The sequence below is a fragment of the Lepidochelys kempii genome, chromosome 6, assembly GCF_965140265.1.
Source record: "Lepidochelys kempii isolate rLepKem1 chromosome 6, rLepKem1.hap2, whole genome shotgun sequence".
In the NCBI taxonomy this organism is placed as follows: Eukaryota; Metazoa; Chordata; order Testudines; family Cheloniidae; genus Lepidochelys; species Lepidochelys kempii.
Window position 1 is genome coordinate 106,817,098 of NC_133261.1, and position 22,890 is coordinate 106,839,987.

The 22,890-nt window shown below is 43.5% G+C and overlaps 1 protein-coding gene across 4 annotated transcripts in view; it reads left to right on the plus strand.

Annotated features, from left to right (window-relative positions):
- The first annotated feature begins 341 nt into the window (after positions 1 to 341).
- The window catches only part of C6H14orf132 (chromosome 6 C14orf132 homolog), a 78,945-nt gene continuing 56,396 nt past the window's right edge, over positions 342 to 22,890 (plus strand). For 3 of the 4 annotated variants that reach the window (XR_012159553.1, XM_073349579.1, XM_073349581.1), the window contains exon 1: positions 342 to 672. Coding sequence is in view for 3 of the 4 variants with exons in the window: in XM_073349579.1 (XP_073205680.1) it covers positions 352 to 672 (321 nt within the window). In the remaining variant the exon portion in view is untranslated. Of the gene's footprint in view, positions 673 to 20,258; positions 20,322 to 22,890 lie in introns of all 4 variants that reach the window. The other variant, XM_073349580.1, reaches the window with a different exon arrangement.

The following is a 22,890-nucleotide window of genomic DNA, read 5'->3' on the forward strand; positions in this document are numbered from 1 at the left end:
TACCTAGGGAGGTGGTAGAATCTCCTTCCTTAGAGGTTTTTAAGGTCAGGCTTGACAAAGCCCTGGCTGGGATGATTTAACTGGGAATTGGTCCTGCTTCGAGCGGGGGGTTGGACTAGATGACCTTCTGGGGTCCCTTCCAACCCTGATATTCTATGATTCTATGATTCTAAGGCCCGGAGAGCAGGCGCCGCCCGCAGCTAACCGCTGTGACAGGCTCAGCCAGGCTTGCACGGCCCCCGCTGCGGCAGCAGCAGACCGGGCTCGTCCCCTGGGCAGGCGAGGGAGAGCCCGGGAAGGGCTGCGGGGCTTTGCCCGAGCAGTAGGCGGGGAGCAGGGAGGGGGAATCACATGACAGCACGGGCTGGCTCGGCGGCTGCTGTGCTGGGAGCTGCCGCTGCCCGCGCCGCTGCCCGCGCAGAGCATGAGCGGAGGCTGCGGGGAGCCGGGCTGCTGCCGGGGCGCCGCGACCGCACTGAGCTGGAATTGCTAACGCGCCCGCGGCTGCTGCTGGGGGAGGACCAGCTCCCTCCTCCTCCTCCTCCTCCGCCGCCGCCTCCTCCGCAGCGCCACAGGGACCTGCCGACCCCGGGCAGCAGCGGCAGCCTCTCCAGCAGCAGCACCGCCACCACCCGCAGCAGCACCATGGACCTTTCCTTCATGGCTGCACAGGTAAGTGGCCAGTCCCGCCAGAGGCACCAGGTTTCAGTGCCTGGTTAACCCCCACCCCTCCCTTCCCCACTGGATCTGAGTCCCCTTCCTCCCCAGAAACTCCACCTCCCCCAGGGGCTGCCCGGCCGTAGCCTCCAGTCCGGGGAGCTTGGCAGGTGCGCGGGGGGATTGACACAGGAAGATGCTGCTTTCTCCCCCCTGCCTCTGCCTGAGGCTCGGGGGTGGCCCGCGCCCGGCAGGGGCTGCGAGAGGACGCGGGGCATGTGGATCAGAGCGGACGCATTGTGATAACTGATCTTCTCCCACTCCCTGCCCAGCAGGGAGGGTCCTTTTCCTAGTGACTGTGAAGCTCTGTTTAGAACAGAGCGAAAGACGAGCACTGACCCAAACAGCTGGCCGTAGGGAGAGTGTTTTGTATACAGTCAATTCTGCTGGGTTGGTTTTTTTTTTAAAGGGCACTTAATGATCATTTAAATTGTACATTGTCATTATTTGGCAAAGGGGAGAAGGGATTCTCCTGGTGCTCCCCGGGGAAAGAAAACCAGCAAGGTTTCAATGCCAGCCAGCACCCTTTCACATAAATAAAAAATTGTATTGACTTGATCACATAAACTGTTAATCACCATCACTTTCATAACAATCATTAATAATACCCAGAACAGTTGCTTTATTTTCTCAAAGACCTTCCAGGAAATCAGTAGGCACCATATTAATAAGAGCTCCTATACACAAATCAGCATACAGCACAACAGCTGTTTACACTGAACAGAGCTGCACTTCTGAAAATGGAGCTGCTGTTCTCCACAAGTAGTTTCACAGTTGCCTCTCTGCTGCTAGGTTTATATTCTTACAGGGGCACAACAGCAGCAAAATCTTATTTTTTAGTTGCCTATTAGTACTCAGCTGGCTGCCAGACCATTCGTTTATATTATGTTACGCTTCAAGTTTATGCCAGGTGATTTCATGTTAAATTGGATTATGTTGTATGAACGGAGGAGCAAGCATGAAATTTTTCCAGTGCTAATGTCTGCTGGGTGCCTCCAAGGCTGAAATATGGTTGTATAAAATCATTGGTCATCTCCTTATGCAGCCCTGCTTTCTATTATATTTATTTTGTTTTCAGGTTCGAGCGAGAACAGTATTTTTCCCACCAGGGCCAGAGATTATTTTATCCCCTGAAATATTAATGGGAGTACAGTGCACAATTTGTTTTTCTCTCTTTACGTGTGTGTTTGTGCATGTCTGTGTATTTATATATATTATTTTCTGGTTCTGAGAACTGTTTCTGTATATGTCATGTGTATTCGCAAACATATGATAAGCTACCAAATAAGTTCTGTGGGGTAGTCCTATAAATATACAAGGAAATAAACATTCACTATGGGGAGAGCAACTCAATGGTTCCAGATATCCTCAAGGCCAAGAAATGTCTGTGACCTGGGTGGTGCTATCATGGTTTTTTTTGTTTGTTTGTTTGTTTTTTTTTGTATTGTTTTGTTTTGAAGAGAGAAGCTGTATCTAAGATATGCTATGAAAACACAGGGTTTTATGCCAAAAGGGCATCTTCAATAGACAGTACTTTTAGGATACTTTAAGGTCATTTTTAGTTGGTTTGTTTTTTGTTTGTTTGGTTTCGTTTTTACAGAGAGGTGGGTATGATCTGCAAAATTTGGAACTTTGCCAAAGGATTCAGCCCATCTCTCTTTAGAAATATACTAAGGGCCAAATTCTGGTCTCACTTTACATCAGTGTAATGGCCTGGACACTGTCTACAATTGCATTTTGTGAGTGTAATAAAGAGCAAAATTTGGTCCCAAGTGTGCTGTATTTCATTAATGGGATGGTAGTGTTCTCTTGTATGCAGTCCTCTCCCTCTCCACAGCCACCTACTTCTTGGTGTGGGTATCGAGCTATGTCTTCCTGAAGGAGGACTGACCCCGTTGCCAAAGGATTCAGCCCATCTCTCTTTAGAAATATACTAAGGGCCAAATTCTGGTCTCACTTCACATCAGTGTAATGGCCTGGACACTGTCTACAATTGCATTTTGTGAGTGTAATAAAGAGCAAAATTTAGTCCCAAGTGTGCTGTATTTCATTAATGGAATGGTAGTGTTCTCTTGTATGCAGTCCTCTCCCTCTCCACAGCCGCCTACTTCTTGGTGTGGGTATCGAGCTATGTCTTCCTGAAGGAGGACTGACCCCGTTGCCCAAAAGTGAAGTAGTCTCTTGTATTTAGTGGGAATGTCCATATTAAGAATATTCTATAAGCAGTGCCATACTGGGGAAAAAAATCAGTGGCTTATCTAATCTGCTCTCGTTCCTTCAACAGAGTCCCGTTCTGGATTATTCAAAGGAAACTGTCATACATGCCAAGTGTCCCTGTTTAAGCGGGAATATACTTCTTTAGTTACAGAGTTTTCTATGGTCCCCATTACCATAGTCCATGGGTACCTCAAAATCACTGATGCCTTTATCTGCATGGCACCACTGTGAGGAAGAGAAATATTATCATCCCTATTTTACAGATGGGGAACCAAGGCAGAGGAAAATTAAGTGATTGACTGAAAGCCACAGAGAATGTCTGTGGCATAATCTGAAATAGAACCAACGTCTCCGGAGGCCAAAAGCTGTGCCTTAAGATCATCTGCATTCCTTTCTTAGCACTATACTTGCTGTTTACTGTTCTCATTCTAAAAATCCTGTTTTCCATCTTCAGTATATTCAAAAAGCTGAAGAGCTGGGCCCTTATTTTCTCCACAAAAGTCCCCTATTAATAATTTTAATATGTACTAAATTATGCAATAGGAGTGTGTGGGTGTGTTTCTTCCTGACCCTCCAACTTTTTCCGTGAAATATGAAGATGAATAGTCTCTTTAAGGTCCTACCTGGTGAAGTTTCAGAATCTATTCTTTATACGAATGTCTGAGTGTTTTTAAAGTCAGTTATTTGTGGTGTTAATATCCTGCTGCAGTGAGTGCTAGAGAGAGAATGAGATCATCCCTCCATGGATCTGTGTATATACAGATCTCCCTCTCTTGTGGTAAGGAGAGGTGGAAGGTCTGCTGCCTCCAGAATGCTATTTCCCTACATCTCTGCCTGGTCCCTCTGAGGAGAGTTGCTGGTGTAGGGTCCACTCGGGGATAGGGTGGAGACTGGGCAAACTAGGGGAGGATTGAGTGGACCGAGGCAGGGACAAATGATTGGACTGTAGGAGGAAAAGGTTAAACTACCTGAAGCTGTATTATCTTTTCCACATGGTGCCCTCCCACCCCGTGGTCCCAGGAATTGCCATGGCCACAGGAGTCCCTGGGAGTGCAACTCCAAAGCCATGCTGCCAGGGGCCAGAGCCAGTGTAGAGGCAGAGTGCCCCTATGGACCTTCTGCACTTTTCCCAGGAGCCAAATGAATTCCAAGGGATCTGCCCATTGGGGGAAATGAGGGAACTCCATGAGAGATCCTTGTGCAGATTTCCCCCCATAAAAACCTGTCACATAGGAGGGGATGATTTGAGGTCTTATGTGTATATTATGTAAATCCATGTTAAGGGTTGCTATGTTTAGTAGAGATGCCCAACTAGCCTTCACTAGACCTTTACCACAGCACCTCTTACTCTGTCTTCGTTCTGAACAAAACAATCCTTTCCCAAGTGGAATTTCATACAGACAGACACACGTCTCTTATTTTTGTTGCCCTTCTTTTTCCGGCCTCCTTTTCCTGCTGTTTTTGTAATTCAAAGCCAAGATGTATGGTCCATTTGACATAACGGCATTATCCTAGGGGTTCCAATGCTCAGTGTTGTCGTCATGTCACCTACTGTATTATGCAACTCTTCATCTTTCAAACTACCCCTTGGCTTTCAATCTGCTCGGTGTGGCTGGAGCCATCTGTGCCCATAGTGTCTGTGGTGAGATGGTGCACTGAGTTGTCCCTGCTTGACAAGGCAAGTGAGGAGTTGGTGGTTAAAGGAGAGGATGTGTGAGGACAGGAGATGAGATAGGGGCAGGAGGAGATCCAGTAAGATTGTGTTTGCCATTTTACGGCTTAAATGCCAGATGCATAAATATTATACCTGATTTTTATGACAAGGTAGGCAGTGCTTATGAGTAAAGAGCATAGCTAGCCACAAAGGCAAGGGTTAAATCTTAACTGAATTTCCTTGCTCTTGTGAGTTCATCAGGCCATTAATATTCCTGTGAGAGAGGCTTTGTATATTGATCTTTAAGTAATGCATTCACACAATACATCAGGGATAGGCAACTTTAAAATAGCAGAGGACCACTAAAACCCTTTGTTTTTAGGCTACATATTGCATAACTCAGAAATGTTTGCTACATATAGCCTGTTGACCATAAAAATAACTATGTACTAACAGTGTAAAACTGAAGTGTTTTTAAATGTAAAAGCCCCTTATAGCTCAACCTTTAATTAAATAAAAAAAAGTTTAAACAAATCTTTTATGAACCTTTTTTTTCAGTGTGCAGAAGAGCAGGGGATTAGGGGTTATCCATTAATTATGTAACACATTAAGGGTGGATCCTTAATTTTCATGTTTGTTTCAGTGTTACAAGAGTGAGAGGAAGGTCTTGAAAAAAATCACTCAAAAAGGTGTTATATAATTTATGAAGAGCCCCTTAGTAAATGAAAATAACAAAAAATAACTATGAAAGATGTTTATGTCTTTGTTGCTTTCAGTCTGCCTCCTCTCTGCTTCCGGTATACGAGATATGTTGGCATGCAAGTGTGGAGCTATATTGTAGTATGTATATTTTACCTTTGCGTGCTGTGTGTTCACCTGGGAGCACATTTGTACTGTAAATAATCTTAGAAATAAAATTGGCTTCTCTTTATTTTACATAGAGATTCAGTCTTTCAAAATAACGGCCCAATTCTGTGAGGTGCTGAACACCATCAGTGCCCAGTGGGAGCTGAGTACATGCAGGACTGAGCCCTGAATTCTGACTACATATCAGAAGGCTGTGCTGGTTAACAAACTGACCTAGTTTAGAGGGGAAGTGAAAGCAGCTATACAAATAAAAAACAAATAGAAGAAAGAGGAAATTGATAATAATGAATATAAATCATAAATTAGAAACTGTAGAAAATTGATAAGGGAAGCAAAAAAACACAAGGCGAACTCTATGGCCAGCAGAGTTAAGAATGATAAGGAGTTTTTAAAATATATTAGGAACAAAAACAACCATGACAGTGGTATTGGTCCATTACTGAATGGAAATGGTAAAATGATCAATAATAATGCAGAAAAGGCAGAAGTATTCAATAAATATTTCTGTTCTGTATTTGGGGGGAAACAGATTATATAGTGTCATCATATAGTGTTGATAACACTCTTTCCTAGTCTAGTATCTCTGGAGGATATTAAACAGAAGCTACTGAAGTTAAACATTTTTAAATCAGCAGGTCCAGATAGCTTGCATCTAAACGTTTTTAAAAGAGCTGGCTGAGGAGCTCACAGGACAGATTAATGTTGATTTTTCAAGAAGTTTTGGAGCACTGGGCAAAGTAAAAAAAGACTGAAAGAAGGTGACTGTGCCAATTTGGGGTAAATGAGATTACATGGGTAGGTCTGTCAACCTAAGATATTGAAGTGGCCATTCTGGGACTTGATTAATACAAAATTAAAGAAGGATAACGTTGTTAATGGAAATCAACATGGGTTTATAGAAAATAGATGTAATACAATCCAATGGCTGGAAGCTAAAGCTAGACAAATTCAGACTGCAAAAAAGGTATCAATTTTTGATTGTGAGGGAATTAACCCCAACAGTTGTGATGGATTCTCCATCACTGACAATTTCAAAATCAAAGTTAGATATTTTTTCCAAAAGGTATTTTCTTGGAATTATTTTAGGGAAGTCTCTGGCCTGTGTTGTATAGAAGATCTGACTAGATTACAATGGTCCCTTCTGGCCTTGGAATCTATCAATTATTTTGTCAGTGACCACAACCCAGTACCAGGCAAAGATGTGTTTTTTGGTTTTGTTTTGTTTTTAGTTTTTAAAAGCTCTGTAATTAGACAACAAGTTTAAATGATGTTTAAAAAAAATTGGAAAAAAAAGAATGGTTATATGGTCTTCAGTGTGATACATATCATTGCTATCGTACATGCCAATTGTATAGCTATTTCCAGTTAGTTATTTTTTAGGATTTACATTTGCAATATTCCCCTACCCCCACAATGTTTAAAGGATTTGAAAAGAGAGGAGTAATTTTTGCTCCATAGTGAAAGAGAAAATTGCGGAATCCTCCTTTCCTTTCTTTGTATTTTTATTGCACTATGTGCTATGTAAACCACTACTGTTTTCTGAACCCCATCAATGTCCTTTGCATTGTACCAAAAAAGAGTACCTGGTAAGGAAAAGACTAAGCCTTTTAAGACTCTAGAGAATGTGGTCAAGATTCTAAATGAAAAGGAGTACTTGTGGCACCTTAGAGACTAACAGATTTATTTGAGCATAAGCATCCGATGAAGTGAGCTGTAGCTCACGAAAGTTTATGCTCAAATAAAGTACTCCTTTTCTTTTTGCGAATACAGACTAACACGGCTGCTACTCTGATTCTAAATGAGTTCATCGGCACAAGTGTAACTTACAAAATTAAATTATCTTTGTGTTCTGCCCGGTTCAAACGATTCTTTTTGTACAACTTCTGAGAATCCAAGGTCAACTCTTGGATTAAAGTTAACTCTTAGGCCTGTAATTTGAGTTTGCTCAGATTAAGTACAAATTCTTGACGTTGCTAGAGTGAGTTTTCTAACCTTGAATTTATGCTAGGGCTAGGTATATCTTATATCTCGTCCTCCATAGATATTAAAGTGCACCTCAGCAGTGCACTGTGGAGGTTAAAGAAACACATTTAAAATAATATAGCAGATTCTGTTTTAATTGTTCCCATATTCTGTGTGGGAGTCATTCCATTGACTTTAATAGGCATGGATCAGGCCCTTTTCACAGGAATGTGTTCTTTATCTCCAGTGCAGCTTAGAGAAACCCCAGGGCTCTAAATTGTGCCATCTTGTTAATATACTCCATAGTGTGTTACAGTAGCACAGAACAGCCAGATCATAGCTCCCCAATCGACTCTACCGCATCCTCTACCAGAGGGTCCAGGAGGTGATGCTAGTGTAGAGCTATTATAAAGATTGTATGCTATTTGGAGAACTTCCAACAATGAGGTTATTCTGCAGGGGCCTTTTAAAACCTTTATGGCCCCTTTAGACTACTAGAGCAGCATACAGTGGTCCCAGCATAAGGAAGAATCTTGACAACTGATTCTAGATGCGTGTGTTGAAACCTGGATTCAATATCAGCTTAAAGAGTTAGATCTTGCAGACTTGCTTAGTACCTTGAGTAGATGTGTCTGATATTCAGGAATGCACTGATCACACTTGGGAACTTGTTCTTTGTTTGGCACAAGTTCAGGAAAATGTTCTGATCTTCAAAACAGTATATCATGTGGAAGAAAACAAATTAGAAAAGGAGATTTAAAGATGCATGATTATCACACGTCAGCTTTTTAGACTTAAAAGCCAAATCCTCTTTGATCCTTAGTATCCAACATTAATAATTCTACCTAAGTGGATGCAGACCTCCCCTTATATGAAAATATAATCATTTCAATACAAACTGGCATAAAACTTACAATATAGTAAGGCACCATAAATTCCTCTACCAGCTTTGCTGTTTTCCAAAAGTTAAAGTAATTTTTTTTGGCATCCTTTAATCAATACAGACCTAGAATGTCTTGACCCATAATAAATTGAATCAACCTATTTGGGAAACTAAAAGATCAGAGATGGGCCCAAACTGCAAAATTCAGGTCCAGATCCAGGTTTCAAATTCTCAAAGTTCAGGGCATCTTTTAAGATCAGGGGTTTTGATATGGCCCATTATAGAGATATGGGCCACTTGTGAAACTTAGATACAGATCAAATTCCAGCCCATGCCCCCTCAACACATAAGTCAGTCGTGTTCAGATCCAGGACATTTGTTGGGGCCCATTACTCTACAAAAGGCTATCTGCTGCTAGGGGCTCTGGTGTGCGTAGTCTTTGGTGTGGTCTGTCTGGGATTCGATGCCATATGTGATTGGCAGAATCTTAAAGGAAACATCTCTAGCTGCAGAAACGGTGGAGACCAAGACAGCATCTTCAAATCTCATGTTGCTTCTCAGGTAGCAGAATCATTGTGCCAGAAAAGTTTTTGAACTTCATTCTGCAGAGATTTGGTTTGTTTTGTGAAATTCTTACTCTGCGCATTGGAAGAGGCTGCTTTGTCCTAGCATTATGGGCTTGATCCTGGGCGATGCTGAGAACTCTTGACTCCTTTCCAGCAATGTGTGCTGTCCTTTAAGAACATGAGTGGTCCCACTGACACCAGTGGGGGCATTCATCTGCTTAAAGTGAAGCACATGCTAAAGAACTTTGCTCAGCACTTTAGGGGATCAAGACCAATCAGAGTGGGAGAGTGGGAATACAATTATAGAAGTACTTTATCTCATGCTCCAGAAGTATCCCAAACAAACCTGGTGTTTTGGAAAGAATCATTATAAAGAGATTAATGTCAGCAATTGTCTATTTCTCCCTCCTGTAAAAAAAAATCAGTGATAAATATTCCATTGGAAATCACTATATGCAGTGGAGTTGTAGCCATGTTGGTCCCAGGGTATTAGAGAGACAAGGTGGGTGAGGCTATATCTTTTACTGGACCAACTTCTGTTGGTGAGAGAGACAAGCTTTCAAGCTTACATAGATCTGAAGAAGAGCTCTTTTATTTCTCTCACCAACAGAAGTTGGTCGAAAGACAGATATTACCTTACCCACCTTGTCTCATTGGAAATTACTAAAACTTTTAGGGAAAGAAAGGTAGGTGGGTAGGAGTGTGTGTCTGTGTGTGCACGCACCTTTTTGTGAACACCTGGGTTTCACATTCATTAGTTTGTGTTTTGTGGGGGGTTTTGTACATGTGCATGGATACACAGTTTGCGGAGAACAGTGCCCCTCTTTGCTGTCAGTTTTATATGGCAATCAGCTAATAACTGAATTTTATGAAGCATTACAATTATGATTTTATTTCTGTCTGTTATGAACCACCACATCCCCAGTCACTACATTCTGAATCTTTGACAATTAGTATCTGAGTCTTTTTTAAAATTTCCGGCTAGTGCAAAAATAAAGTGGATAAAAATATTTGGAAACAGACATTGGTATTATCCATTAATACTCCTTTTTGGAGTTTTGGGTTTGTTTGGTTTTTTTAAAGGATTATTTCCCAGCTTTCTTATGGCAGGAGCTCTGCTGGGGCCCATTGTAAAGAGGAAATTGCAAGAGGTGGAAGTGTGGAAAGGAACCAAGATTGAAGAAGCACCACATGCTTGGTTGAATATATTGTTTGTTCTTATGTGTATATTTTGCCCTGCCGTAAGAGCCCAGTACTGCAGTGTTCTGGGCACTCTTAAAAGGGCTGAGCACTGTCAACTCCTTAATGGACATATACTGAATCTCACAATGCAGGAATAAAGTGCAAACAGCAAAGCATGCTAAATTAGACAGACACTTTATAAAGAATGAATAAATTGACCAACTTTACTGGCAAGTAACATTCTTTGTGGGTTAGAAGGTTACCATTAGTTGTTTTAATTATAATAATCATTACCATTGTTACAGGGGGGTTTTATGGACCATGTGGCAGGACCGGCTCGCTCCTGTCCCTGCTCAATTCCACAAACAGCTCAGAGACCTTTATGCTGGTAAAACACCCAGTGCAGTTTATTTACAATGCTGGTTCCCATTACCCTTGTATACTATACAGCCTTACACCTAGGGAGCCCCCAGCTTAATTAGCCTTTTAGTACTCCTCAGCCCATCAATTAGGCCCAGCTCTTCTTAGTGAGGTCTGCTCTGGAGAAAGTACAGCAGTTAGAACTGTAGTGACCAGAGTGCTGGCTTAGCTGCTGTTGCTCAGTACTCTGTCACAGGCTGATACACTTTCTTGAGAATTTTGTATGGCTGCTATAGATATTGGACAAGATTCTGTGGCCAGTGTATGGTCTCTTTGCATCACTTCTCCACCACAGCATTCCTCCTAAGGCCTCTCTGCGAGTGGGAGAAACTGTCTGGCAGAAGCTTTCAGTTGTGTTGGAGATGCGGTTGAGAATTAGGGAGTCAGTTCTGGCTCTTGATGCACCTGTTCCAATTCCTGTGCCAGACAACACTCAGCATAGAAGAGTTTAGACCAATGACACAATTTTATTTTTTTTTAAAGCAAACTATTTCCCCGCCCCACTCAGAAAACCCAAAAACAAACCAAAACTTGGAATGAGACTTAGAGCTACAAAATGAGAATCCATTCTACTGCTTGTTTGAACATTATCAAATCATAGTGTCACTTAAAAACCCAATTTGGATCCTTCAGATGAAAGGCACAGTAATGTAGAAAGTGGAAAATTAGAATGGTAGCAGAAGTAAATTTAGCATTGACCAATTTTGTTAGCATGCTCAGTGTACCTGCAAGGACTTTCATGGCAGAAAATCCCTTCAGTGAATGTTTCTAAGAATCCTCCATCTATCCTTCAGAGCTGGTGTAACCCACACACCTTCTGGGTGTGGTGTTCTGTCCCATCTAGTGGCACCAAGACCACTTAGAGAGAGAGAAAATGAGTCTGCTCTTCAGCCTTAGCTAACAGCTAGTTGGCTTTAAGCTCATACAGTAGACTGGAGGCTCATGCACTAAACTCCAGAGGTCCCTGGTTTGATCCCACCTGCTAACGACCGGGGTCTGTCAGCGTTACAAGTAGGGGCTCGTCTGGGATTTCAACTGGGAAGTCTCTGGACGTGCTTCCTCAGCTAGGGGAAGTATGTAACCCACTCACCTTCTGGGTGTGGTGTTCTGTCTCCTCTAGTGGCACTGAGACCACTTAGAGAGATTAATGAGTCTTAGCCAGTTGGCTTTTAGCTCATGCAGTAGAGGCACTAAACTCCAGAGGCCCCAGGTTCAATCCTGCCCACTGACAACCGGGGGTCTGTCAACATTACACTGGGACTAGGCATAAGCAGACTAAGCAATTGCTTAGGGCAGTGGTTCTCAACCAGGGGTAACGTACCACTAGGGGTACGCAGAGGCCTTCCAGGGATACATCAACCCATTTAGATAGTTATCTAATTTTACAATAGGCTACATAAAAAGCCCTAGCAAAGTCAGTACAAACTAAAATGGCATATAGACAATGACTCGTTTATACTGATCTATATACTATACACTGAAATGTAAGTACAGTACCTATATTCCAATTGATTTATTTTATAATTATATGGCAAAAATGAGAAATACTGAAAAATTGCTTAGTAATGTGCTATGCCACTTTTGTGTGTTTATGTCTGATTTTTGTAAGCAAGTATGCTTACAAAGTGAGGTGCAAGTTGGGGGTATGCAAGACAAATCAGACTCCTGAAAGGGGTACAGTAGTCTGGAACGGTTGAGAGCCATGGCTTAGTGCCTCAAGCCGCTCAAGGGGCCCCCTAATATATTAATTATGATGTGTTTTGGGGGGCAAAAATATTCCTACTTAGGACTCTGAATGGGCTACTGCCGGCTCTGCTATGATTTCACATAGTCCCTTGCCTAGGTGAGTGTTATAATATAAAAAGAACCCGCTAAATCAGATGTCCCCAAATTGTGGGGCGTGCCCCCTAGGTGGCACAGAGGAACGTTCAGGGAGGGCATGGCTGGGCCAGCCCCCAGGGGGCGCGGGGAGGGAATACCACACAGCTCTGCTCCTGGTCCCAGCCATGGCTGCTGGCTCTGTGCCTCGAGCTCTGCTCCCTGCACACGCCCAGAGCCCCGCTGCCAGCCCCATGCCCAGGGCTCTGCTCCTGGCCCCTCTTCTAGGGTCCTGGCTGTCAGCCCCATGCCTGGAGCCCTGGCTGCTGGCCCGGTGCCCCAGCTGCTGGCCTCGGGCTGAGGCTCTTCCCCTAGCTACGGCCCCAACCTCGACCCCCTTACCCTGGTCCATGTCCCCCTCTCCCAGAGCTGGCCCTGGCTCCTGGGGCGGGGGTGGGGGAACAGATAAGGTAAGGGGTGAACACGAGATAAAGTGTTTGGGGAGCACTGCCCTAAATGGCTTACATGGGCCATCATGTAAAATGGGTGCCCTAAAATAGAAATGGTAAATCAGTGTTGCTCTTAATAAAAAAGTGCTTTCAACAGACGAGCGCTGTCATCTCACTGGAGGTCCACCCAGAGCAGCAGTAAATCGGAAACATTTGTGCCATCCACTAAGGGCCTGATTCTCCTCTCAGGGCTAAATTAGGACTAATTCCATCGGCATCAGTGGAGTAACACCAGTGTGAAACCAGTATAAGTGAAAGGAGAATCTGGCCTGCATATTGTTCATGCCAGAAACACAAATAGCTGTATTATCTGGGGTGTCTGTAATTCCCATTGTAGGGCAAGGGGCCAGATGCACTCAAGTGTGCATTTTGAAAAATTAAGTGATGCACAAACCTTGCACTGCCCTCACCTGCGGAAGAGCAAATTTAACCTACAAATGGTTAATGCCCTTTCCCTCCAACCCCAGCGCATGGCCTGAAGATGTCTAGTGCTGAATGCTTGGTGAATGTCCTCTCCACAGCTCTGGGGGAAAACCGGGAGCGGAGGAAAACACTCCCCATTGTGATACCTCTCTGCCTGCAAATGTTCTGACATGAGTCTCTGGGTGCGTGGCAGCCAGAATTTGGTTTATTACTTGCAGCTACTGTACGCCCACACATACGGGCTCACACCCACGTGCAGCTCCTTTTATGTATGTCTCCCAGCAAAGCAAGTTTGAAACCACAATTATTCCTGTTCCTCGACTGAACCTCTCGTCGCTCCCATTCAGTGTTGAATTCTGCACTCGTATTAGCTGTCAGGCCCCGAACCTGCCAAGAACGAGCTAACTAGAAAAAATTAGTATTCCAGTCACTTCAACTGAGCTGGAAGCCTATTAGGAACAGACGTTGGGAGGCAGAGGCAGACCAAGTGCCAGTTCTTTTGTTATATGACAAGCTGAGTCCTCTCTGTTGAATGATCAAATAGTACATTTTTGATACCAAAATTGGCTTTTTTGCTGCTACTGCTGCTGTTCTGCTTATTTCTGAGAAGTGGTTATAATGTTATAAAAAGGGGAAACATCTCCGAAATGATGTTTAGCTTTTTAAACAATAATACTTGCAACATTATTTATCCTCTGCCAAACCCACCAGTCAAGCATCAGTAAGGCACATGCTCCCCTGCTGGGCATCAGGGTTTGGGCTGCAGGAACCTGGAGCTGGCAGGAGCTGGTCACACTGTAGAAGCAGCATATTCAGTCCCTCGGGAGGAAGAAGAACCTAAGAGAAAACTAAAGCCACCCCTTCTGGAGGACGCTGCAGCATGCGCGTGCTTGGAGCAGAGAGGAGTAATGGGAGAATGAGGCAGATCAAAAAGAGTCTCCCCAAATAAAAGGGTTTCCAAGACAGAGCATCTGATGCTGAAGACTCAGAGGGGCTGATTCTCTGCAGCTGATCTGTGGCTCCAGTTGAGTGAGATACTTAAGCATGTGCCTGACTTTGAGCCTGTGAGCAATCCCATGGACTTCTCTTGTGATTAAAGTGAGGCACGTGCTTAAGTGCCTTGCTGATTTGGGGTCCCTGGCTCACAACTTTGGGGCTACATGTCATTGCTGTTCTTCAAGGGAATGTAGGATATCTGGACACTCGGACCAGAGGGAGAAAGGTCATTTTCCAGAGCCAGGCCTCCATTATCACACCGTTAGCATTTGCGAGGCCTGTCCCATGACCTTCCTTTCTACCCCTGTGTCTTCAGACTTTGTGTGAAAATTTTCTTTGAGAATGGAGTCCCACAGATCTGCCTGGTGCTTCTTGGACTTTCCACTCTCATTTCCTAACTCAGCTTTTGTGCTCTAGTGCAGGGATTCTCAACCTTTTTCTCTCTGAGGCCCCCTCCTCCTCCCCCCACCAACATGCTATAAAAGCTCCACGGCCCACCTGTGCCACAATGACTGGTTTTCTACATATGAAGGCCAGGGCTGGTGATAGGGGGTAGCAAGCAGGACAACTTCCTGGGGTCCTATGCCACAGGGGTCCCTGTGAAACTACATTGCTCAGGCTTCAGCTTCAGCCAGGATGCCGGGGCTCAGGGCCCTGGGCTTCAGCCCTGTGTGGTGGGGCTTCGGCTTTCTGCTCTGGGCCCCAGCAAATCTAATGCTGGCCCTGCTTGGCGGCCCCTCTGAAACCTGCTCTAAGGAACCCCAGACTCCTGATTGAGAACCACTGGTCTAGTGCCATGGTTCCCAAACTTGTTCCGCCGCTTGTGCGGGGAAAGCCCCTGGCGGGCTGGGCCGATTTGTTTACTTGCCGTGTCCGCAGGTTCGGCTGATCACGGCTCCCAGTGGCCGCGGTTTGCTGCTCCAGGCCAATGGGAGCTGCTGGAAGTGGCGGCCAGGACGTCCCTCGGCTCGCGCTGCTTCCAGCAGCTCCCATTGGCCTGGAGCCAATTAGGAGATTAGGAGGGCATCATTATTGGCCTATGGCACTCAGAGCCAACAGACATGAATTCTTGTTGTGATAGTGACACTGGTTCATCGTGTGAACTTGGGCAAATAATTTCATCTCCCCGTGCCTCAATTTCCCCATCTGTAAAATAGGGGTAATAAACACTACCTTGCAAAGCACTTTGGATTAAATATGCTATATTTTATTATTTAAGTGGAGGATTTTTATAATATTTTACATAGTTTTCCCATATGAATGTAGTGCTTGTGAAATGTGCTGGATTAGCAGCCCTGCAGACTGAACTCCTGTGTTCCCTGAATACGTAGAAAACAGGCAGCAGCAGCATAAGCTTTCCCATGCTGCTCTGTACCAGTGTGCCTGTGACTTTTACAGGAGAAAAGGTACTTCTGGCTTTATGTTCATTCTTCTCTGCCGAGTCTCACAACCAGAGTGCCACTTAGCGTCAATTGTGATATAGAATCTAATGCACCTGGCATGAAAATAACCACACTAATTTCATAGAAGTCATCAAAATATCGGAGGGTAAAATCTTGTGGTCACTCTCAATCTGGGCTGAGTGACCCAGCAACTCAGATCTGAACGGCTCTGAATCCCATTTTCAGTACATGGCGCCACCCAGTCACTTGGAGAAAAACGTTTAAAACATAAAAATAAAACAGTTGAAGGGAAGGGAGTGAGTTCAGACGCCTCCTTTTTTCCTGTTCACCTGTCCTCAAATTTTTTCCCTTTTCTCCATTGTGGGTGGACGTTATCAACATAAAAATGCTTGTTATTTGTCATGTCCTAACTTTAAAGAGCATCGTTTGGTATTACTGGCAACCCCTTCTGTGCTAGTCTTTGCCAAATGTGCAACCTTTTCACAATTCTAGACCTCACGCCACTTGACCAGGCATGCTGTGAAAATGCACAGATGGCTACGTCAGTGAAATCCTGAACAGATTCATTGACAAAGTGCGACAGTTGGTTTATTCTCCTGGTGTGTTCTTTGGCACTCAACATGTAGATGGGATAGAAAGAGCAGAAAATCAAAGGTTTTTTTCTTCCGGATGCCTTGCGTTCCTGTGTAGCTTTGCAAATCATTATCCATGTAATGTCATGGAGAACGAACAGAACTGGGCCCTCTTTGGAAACTTCTTTTACAACTGTGCTTTATGCTTTCCACGTGGCCCTCATCTTTACCCAAGCATCCCTGACTTAGCGTGCAGAGAGGATTTAGAATATAATGCACTTTGTTTTGATAGTATCTTCCTTACTCAGCATGAAGAGGTATGATGTATTCTTAACAAAATTTGAAATGCAAGTATTTTTCAAATGTTGTGAATACATAATTAGTCCCATTTCCATAACATTTGCCCAGTGATATCTGTTCCCTGGAATATGGATCAGCCATAAAAAGAGAATTTAGTGATCTGCCAGCAAAAGGTAATATGCTAAAGAAGCTGCCATTGCGGGCCCCAATTCAACAAACCATTTCTGTTCAGCAAACCAAAAGGAATGGGGGTGAGGAGAACATGGGAAATGGAAGAAAGGCAGTGGCCAAATTCTGCCATTTGAAAGCTGGACCTTTCATCCGTGTGTGTGTGTGGAGAGAGAGAGATCTGTCCCTTTCTTTCTCTCTATTATGTTATATACTCAGTGTAATAATACGTCAGTGCATCCTCTCTGGAATGATAAGAACTGGATGTGCCTTTCATGATAAAATGGGACTGATTACTGTCTGCCTTATTGGGTATACAATATAGAATGGTTTGAATTGATTTTGAGTACGCTGGCCATTTCTGAATGCCAGCTCATTATTTCCAGCAGTGTTGGATTAGGAAACTGCATCTAGGTTATAAAATTTGAATTCAGTGCTAGAGGAGAGGCTATGGATTTATCGAGGTCTCCTGTGAAATGAAATCAGTCTTGTCATGCTGCTTGACCCGTGTTATTTAAGAAATGTAATAAAATAAAACCAATGCAAAATTATATAAATAAAGTATTGTTAGTATATTAAGAAACTGTATCAGTGAATAAACAGCAATCCTGCTTTGTCAGGCCAGACAAAGTGATTTAATTAAATATTTCTTCCCTCTCTAATTTCCATTTTAATAGTGATACTGTTCTGCATATTGCTCTTGCACAACAAATGTCACATGAAGGAACCACACTTAAAGCCTAAGTAACTATATTTACTAAACATATATAGCATGCGAGGCCTAGCTACATGTATACACTGCTGCTCTCTCAGAGGTCTGGTGGCTTCTAAAACAGAAGATGGTTGGGGCCACTGGGGGGCTCACACACTATTTAAAAGGACATTACCCAATTCCTATATGCTACAGATGCTTGCCATTTTTAGGCCCTGATTTAACTTCAGTTATGTGCTTAAGTCCCATTGACTTATTTGTCATGTCCTAACTTTAAAGAGCATCGTTTGGTATTACTGGCAGCCCCTTCTGTGCTAGTCTTTGCCAAATGTGCAACCTTTTCACAATTCTAGACCTCACACCACTTGACCAGGCATGCTGTGAAAATGCACAGATGGCTACGTGATCTGCCAGCAAAAGGTAATATGCTAAAGAAGCTGCCATTGCGGGCCCCAATTCAACAAACCATTTCTGTTCAGCAAACCAAAAGGAATGGGGGTGAGGAGAACATGGGAAATGGAAGAAAGGCAGTGGCCAAATTCTGCCATTTGAAAGCTGGACCTTTCATCCGTGTGTGTGTGTGGAGAGAGAGAGATCTGTCCCTTTCTTTCTCTCTATTATGTTATATACTCAGTGTAATAATACGTCAGTGCATCCTCTCTGGAATGATAAGAACTGGATGTGCCTTTCATGATAAGAGGAAGGTAGTATCATTTACAGACAGGGTACCTGAGGCACAGAAGGGTGATGTGACTCACTTAAAATGTCAAGGAGTAAATTAGTAACATAATCAGGCCTGCCTGACTCCCAGTTTGGTGCTCTGTCCAGTGGAACACACTACCTCTCCTGTAGGTCAAGTTGAGATTAGTCCTATATGGGGGCAGGAAGGTTTCTCCTACTTCTTGTGTCATGCACAGAGAGCCAGCTGGACTAGCGTGGTGATGTGCACATGTGTCCTATTCCACTGTTCACTCCTCTCCCCATGCATGAGGAATTTATACTACTGCATATGCCCACCCCAGCCCCATCCAGTATAACCAGTATCTCAAAGCCAACTTCTATCTGTCTGATTCTCTTTGAACTTGATGAAGTCTAATCTCCTTCCCCATCTTAAGCAAGTCTTGCCCTTCCACGCTGCACTCACCACAATCAAACTCATACACAGTCAATTATTAGGGCCCCCTTTCATTCGAGGTGACCTCAGTAAGTATCACCGCTGTGCTGTGAAAGCAAAAGCAATCTTTTCAGGCCCAATCTTGCAAGCTCTCTGATGGCAAATCTTTCAGTAAAGCCAGGGCAGTCTGTCAGGATCAGGCTCTACATTTACACATCCCAGGAACTAGGTGAAATCTGAGTGATTGTTGATTTGTTCAGAGGCAACAAATGCAGGGTTGGGGAAGGAGAACCCACTTTCAGTTTATGTAGGGCTACTTATTGAGGGTTATCCCATGTTCAGCTCAGTTATGGTAGCTGCAAGTTCCTGACCTTCTCTCAAAGAAGTAACAAGATGGTGACAAAAGAGAATACTCCAACTGTCTGTCATATTTAGGCCTTGTTCTTCCACATCAGCCAGCATGCACCTATTTTTGGCACAGAAAGTTCTAAAAACACAAGAGTAAATGCATTCAGTATTCACTCAGTAGAATGAAAATATTTTTCTAATTATTTTTAAAGTAGACCATTAAAAAACTAAATCACAAGTAAAAATGTAATATCCCTGCTAGTTGCTAAGACAATATTGACAACATGCCGAATAATTGAATTTCTTCTACTTCCTATACTAATTTAGTAGGAGATCCAAGCATTTAATGCCAGATCCTTAGCTGATTTAAGTTGGCAAAGCTCCATTGATTAAATTTATACCAGCTGAGGATCTGGCTCTTAAAGTAAAGATTTTATTCCTGGATTCAGTGGGTATGTTATCTCAGGCTTACCAAATCTACTAAAATGAAAAAATATTCAGCACAAGGCCAAACAATATTTACTGTAAAAAGGCAGAGAGGATTCATAGTTGTGTGACTATAAAATCAAATTGAAGATTCCCTTTGTTTGTTTTTTGAAAACAGTGGTGGGGGAAAAAACATTTGAAACAATTAATGCTTTCTCCCTTGTAACCTAAAAACAAACACTTAGTCTCACACCTTCCAACTCAGTCTCCCCAAAAACATGGGCACAAGACCAATTTTATAACAGCTCATTTAGTCACTAGATATTTTTAAAATTCAAACAAAATTGTTGATAGTTCACATTCTTTTCTAAATAACGCAGTAAGTCCCAATTCAGCAAAGCTGACACGCTTAAAGTTAAACATGTGTTTATGTACTTTGTTGAATCGATGCCTGGTATGGGGGGTCTCAGTTAAACAAAATAAAAGAATATAGAGGAGTTTGTAAAACTTCACCTCCTCAGGAAGCAACCAAAGGGTCCGATTCTAGGAGGTGGTGAGCACCTGCAACTCCCATTAAAGTCAATGGGACTTGAGTATACCCAGCACCTCAAGATCAGGACCATTTTCTTCAATATTTGTTTTCTACACATTGATAAATTTCATTTAGAATAAGACCTTTCTGAGCTCACCTGAACAAGCTCCTTGCCACAGGATCATCAGCCTAGGAGATTTGTGTTACATGAAAATCCCACCCAGTTTGCAGGACTTTACTCACACCACCTCCAATAGAATGGACAGATTCATGAAATGAATAGATGCCCACTAATTACTCATGCCAAAGATCAGGTTAAAAGGGCCACCCAGTCCATGTCTTTTAGGGTTGTTAAATGCATTCCCCATTATAGATGTTAAAAGCATAATCCTGTGTAGGATTCTATTTGCCTGTTCCTGAGCCTTCCCTTTAATAATATTTTGAATTCTACCTCTACTCTTGCAAATAGGGCACCTCCCAGAAGGCATCAGGAGTGACTAAGTGGAACAAGCCTTCAACTGACAAAATCAAGGTTCTTGAATATTTTTCAATTTAAATTTCTCTTGCAGTTTTCTAAATGACAGTAAAACCAGACTTTTTGTACAAGGCCCATATCACTGTAATCAGCCCTCCTAGCAATACAGTTCCCCATCCTTTCTTAAATTTGGTATTGCCTGGGAACATTTACTTAAAAACCCATCTTAAATTATTCCCTTAGGACCAAATTTTACTCTGTTACAATGCACAAATACAATGTAACTCCATAAAACCTATTAGAATGACTCCAGATTTACACCATGGTAACCTTTTGTTAATTTTCCAAACTCTCCAGACAGCCAGGTTGATGGGCACAACTGCTGTGCAAAGAGATGGGCCAAAGCATTAATAATGGCATATGCGTATTTCTATATCGCAAACCTGTCTACCAGTCCCAATGCGATGCAGTGTGTGTGTTCTTACTATCAGAAAACCTCAGCAATGATAGGATGTCACCTCATATTGTTGCCATTTAGGGGCTAGGCTGTACCAGCCCTAATGCCATTGTGCAGGGGAATAAGTCTCCCCCAAACCTTCCACTGACCGTATAAGCCACCATGTTAGGGATCAAACACAGAAGCTGTTTACCTGATGCTACACTAAAGGTACATCAACACTGCATGCTCCATACAGTAATGTGTAGAGTATAGACACAACACCCTCCTCCCCCCTGCATGGGTATGAATAGCAGTGTAGACAATGAGGCACTGCTTAGGTGCAAAAAGCCATGCCAGACCCTTAGGGTATGTACTCAAGTACATACTCTGTGTGGCTTTCTACACACCAAAGAAGTGCCCGTCTATTCACACTGCTGTTTTTAGCAGTGTAGTATCCTGCAGCTATCTCCCAGCTGCCAGAGTCTTTCCCCTCACAGGGACCTTCAGGAGCGGTGAAGGGCTCCAGCAGCAGGAAAAGGGTCTGGCAGATCCCCACTGCCAGGCCTTTCCCTGCTTCCTCCCCACTGCCAGAGCCTTTCCCTGACAAACAAAGCTACACACTACAATGTGGATTCAGTCTGCTTTTCACTGTGGCAGGTAGCTACACATACCCTGCACATGATCGCCACAAGAGGTCTGCCGTGGAGACATAGGCTTAAGGTATGTACCCTACAGAGTTCTCTACACAGCCAAGCAGTGCCCCCCCCCTCCCCCCACTGGTACAGCTATTTTAGCTGTGTAGTGTCCCACTGCCAGAGCCCTTCCCCACCACAGGGAGCTGCCAGAGCCTTTTCCTGCTCTAGGGATAGACTCCGGCAGTGAGGAAAGATCCGTCAGATCCCTGCAACAGGGACAGGCTCTGATAGGTGGAGGCTCCAGCAGCTGCTGACCTGCCAGAATTTTTCTTGCTGCCTCCCCTCTGCAAAAGCCTTTCATTGCCGCCTCTCGCTACACACTGCAGTGTGGGCGCAGCCTGCTTTTTGCTGCAGCATATAGCTACACGTGCCCTACATGCTGCCACCACTGGTGTGCAGTGCAGACTTACCGTAAGGAGCAAGCAGCCAGTCAGGGATGGATAGCTGGTGGAGCTTTAGCGCTGCCTCCCACCCCACCCCCCACATAGCAGCCAACAAAGCTGCAGTGAAATAAGTGCCCCATCTTTCCAAGAGCAATAGGGGAGCATCAGAGGAATTGTGCCTCACTGATGCACCAGGCCCCTCAGGCTGCCCCTGGACTTTCCCAGCTGCATGCCACTCCTAACTGCAGGCTAAGTGTTTTAAACACAAATTAGCCTTAGGCTTTTAGTGGGAGCAGGAACAGGCTCTCCCTGCACAGAGCTAGTTAGCCATTCCAAAGAAAAAAAGAGTCCGGTGAGACATGATATAATTGTCACATGCATAAAACATACAGCAGGGTTTGTAAAATATGCAGAGGTCATGAGCAAGTATTCTGAACATGCACATTGCTGCTAATCACCAGCTCCGGTCACACACACTTTGCCTTCAGCACTCAATTATTTTATTTTCTTTGGGATTACTGTTTTTCAGCTGAATGTAGTGTCCCCTCACAGCTCTGCACCTGAATAATCAGTAAATGTGATGAATTATTTGTTCACAGACATTTTAAAAATAGAAGCTTAATAAAGCAAGTAATCAGCACTCAGCTGGTAGCATACCCAGTCATGAATGCTGGATGTTATATGATGAATTGGAAAATGGAAATTATTAAACAAAGGAACTAACGATCATCCTTTTTATTTTTTCCTCATGGATGTAATAGACCCAAATGTCAGACTGCAACACACCAAACTTTGAATTCTGAACAGTTCATGCAAACATCTGTTTGCAATGACACATGACACCTTCTGGGGACAGCCACCTGTGTGTGCCTTTTTGCAGGCATGAAAAGAAAGGCCACAGCGCTACATATTTCCCCTTAAAAATTCTCTCCTCATTAAATGATGGACCATTTTAGAAACTGCTATTAGAACTTGTTGGGAATTTTCCATCTGAATGATTTTTCAATGGAAAAAACAATTTTGACAATAGTGAAATTTTTTGTGGAATTTTTTTTGGTTTTTGTCAATTTTCTGTTGGGAAAACTAAATGAAATATTTCAATTTGGGTC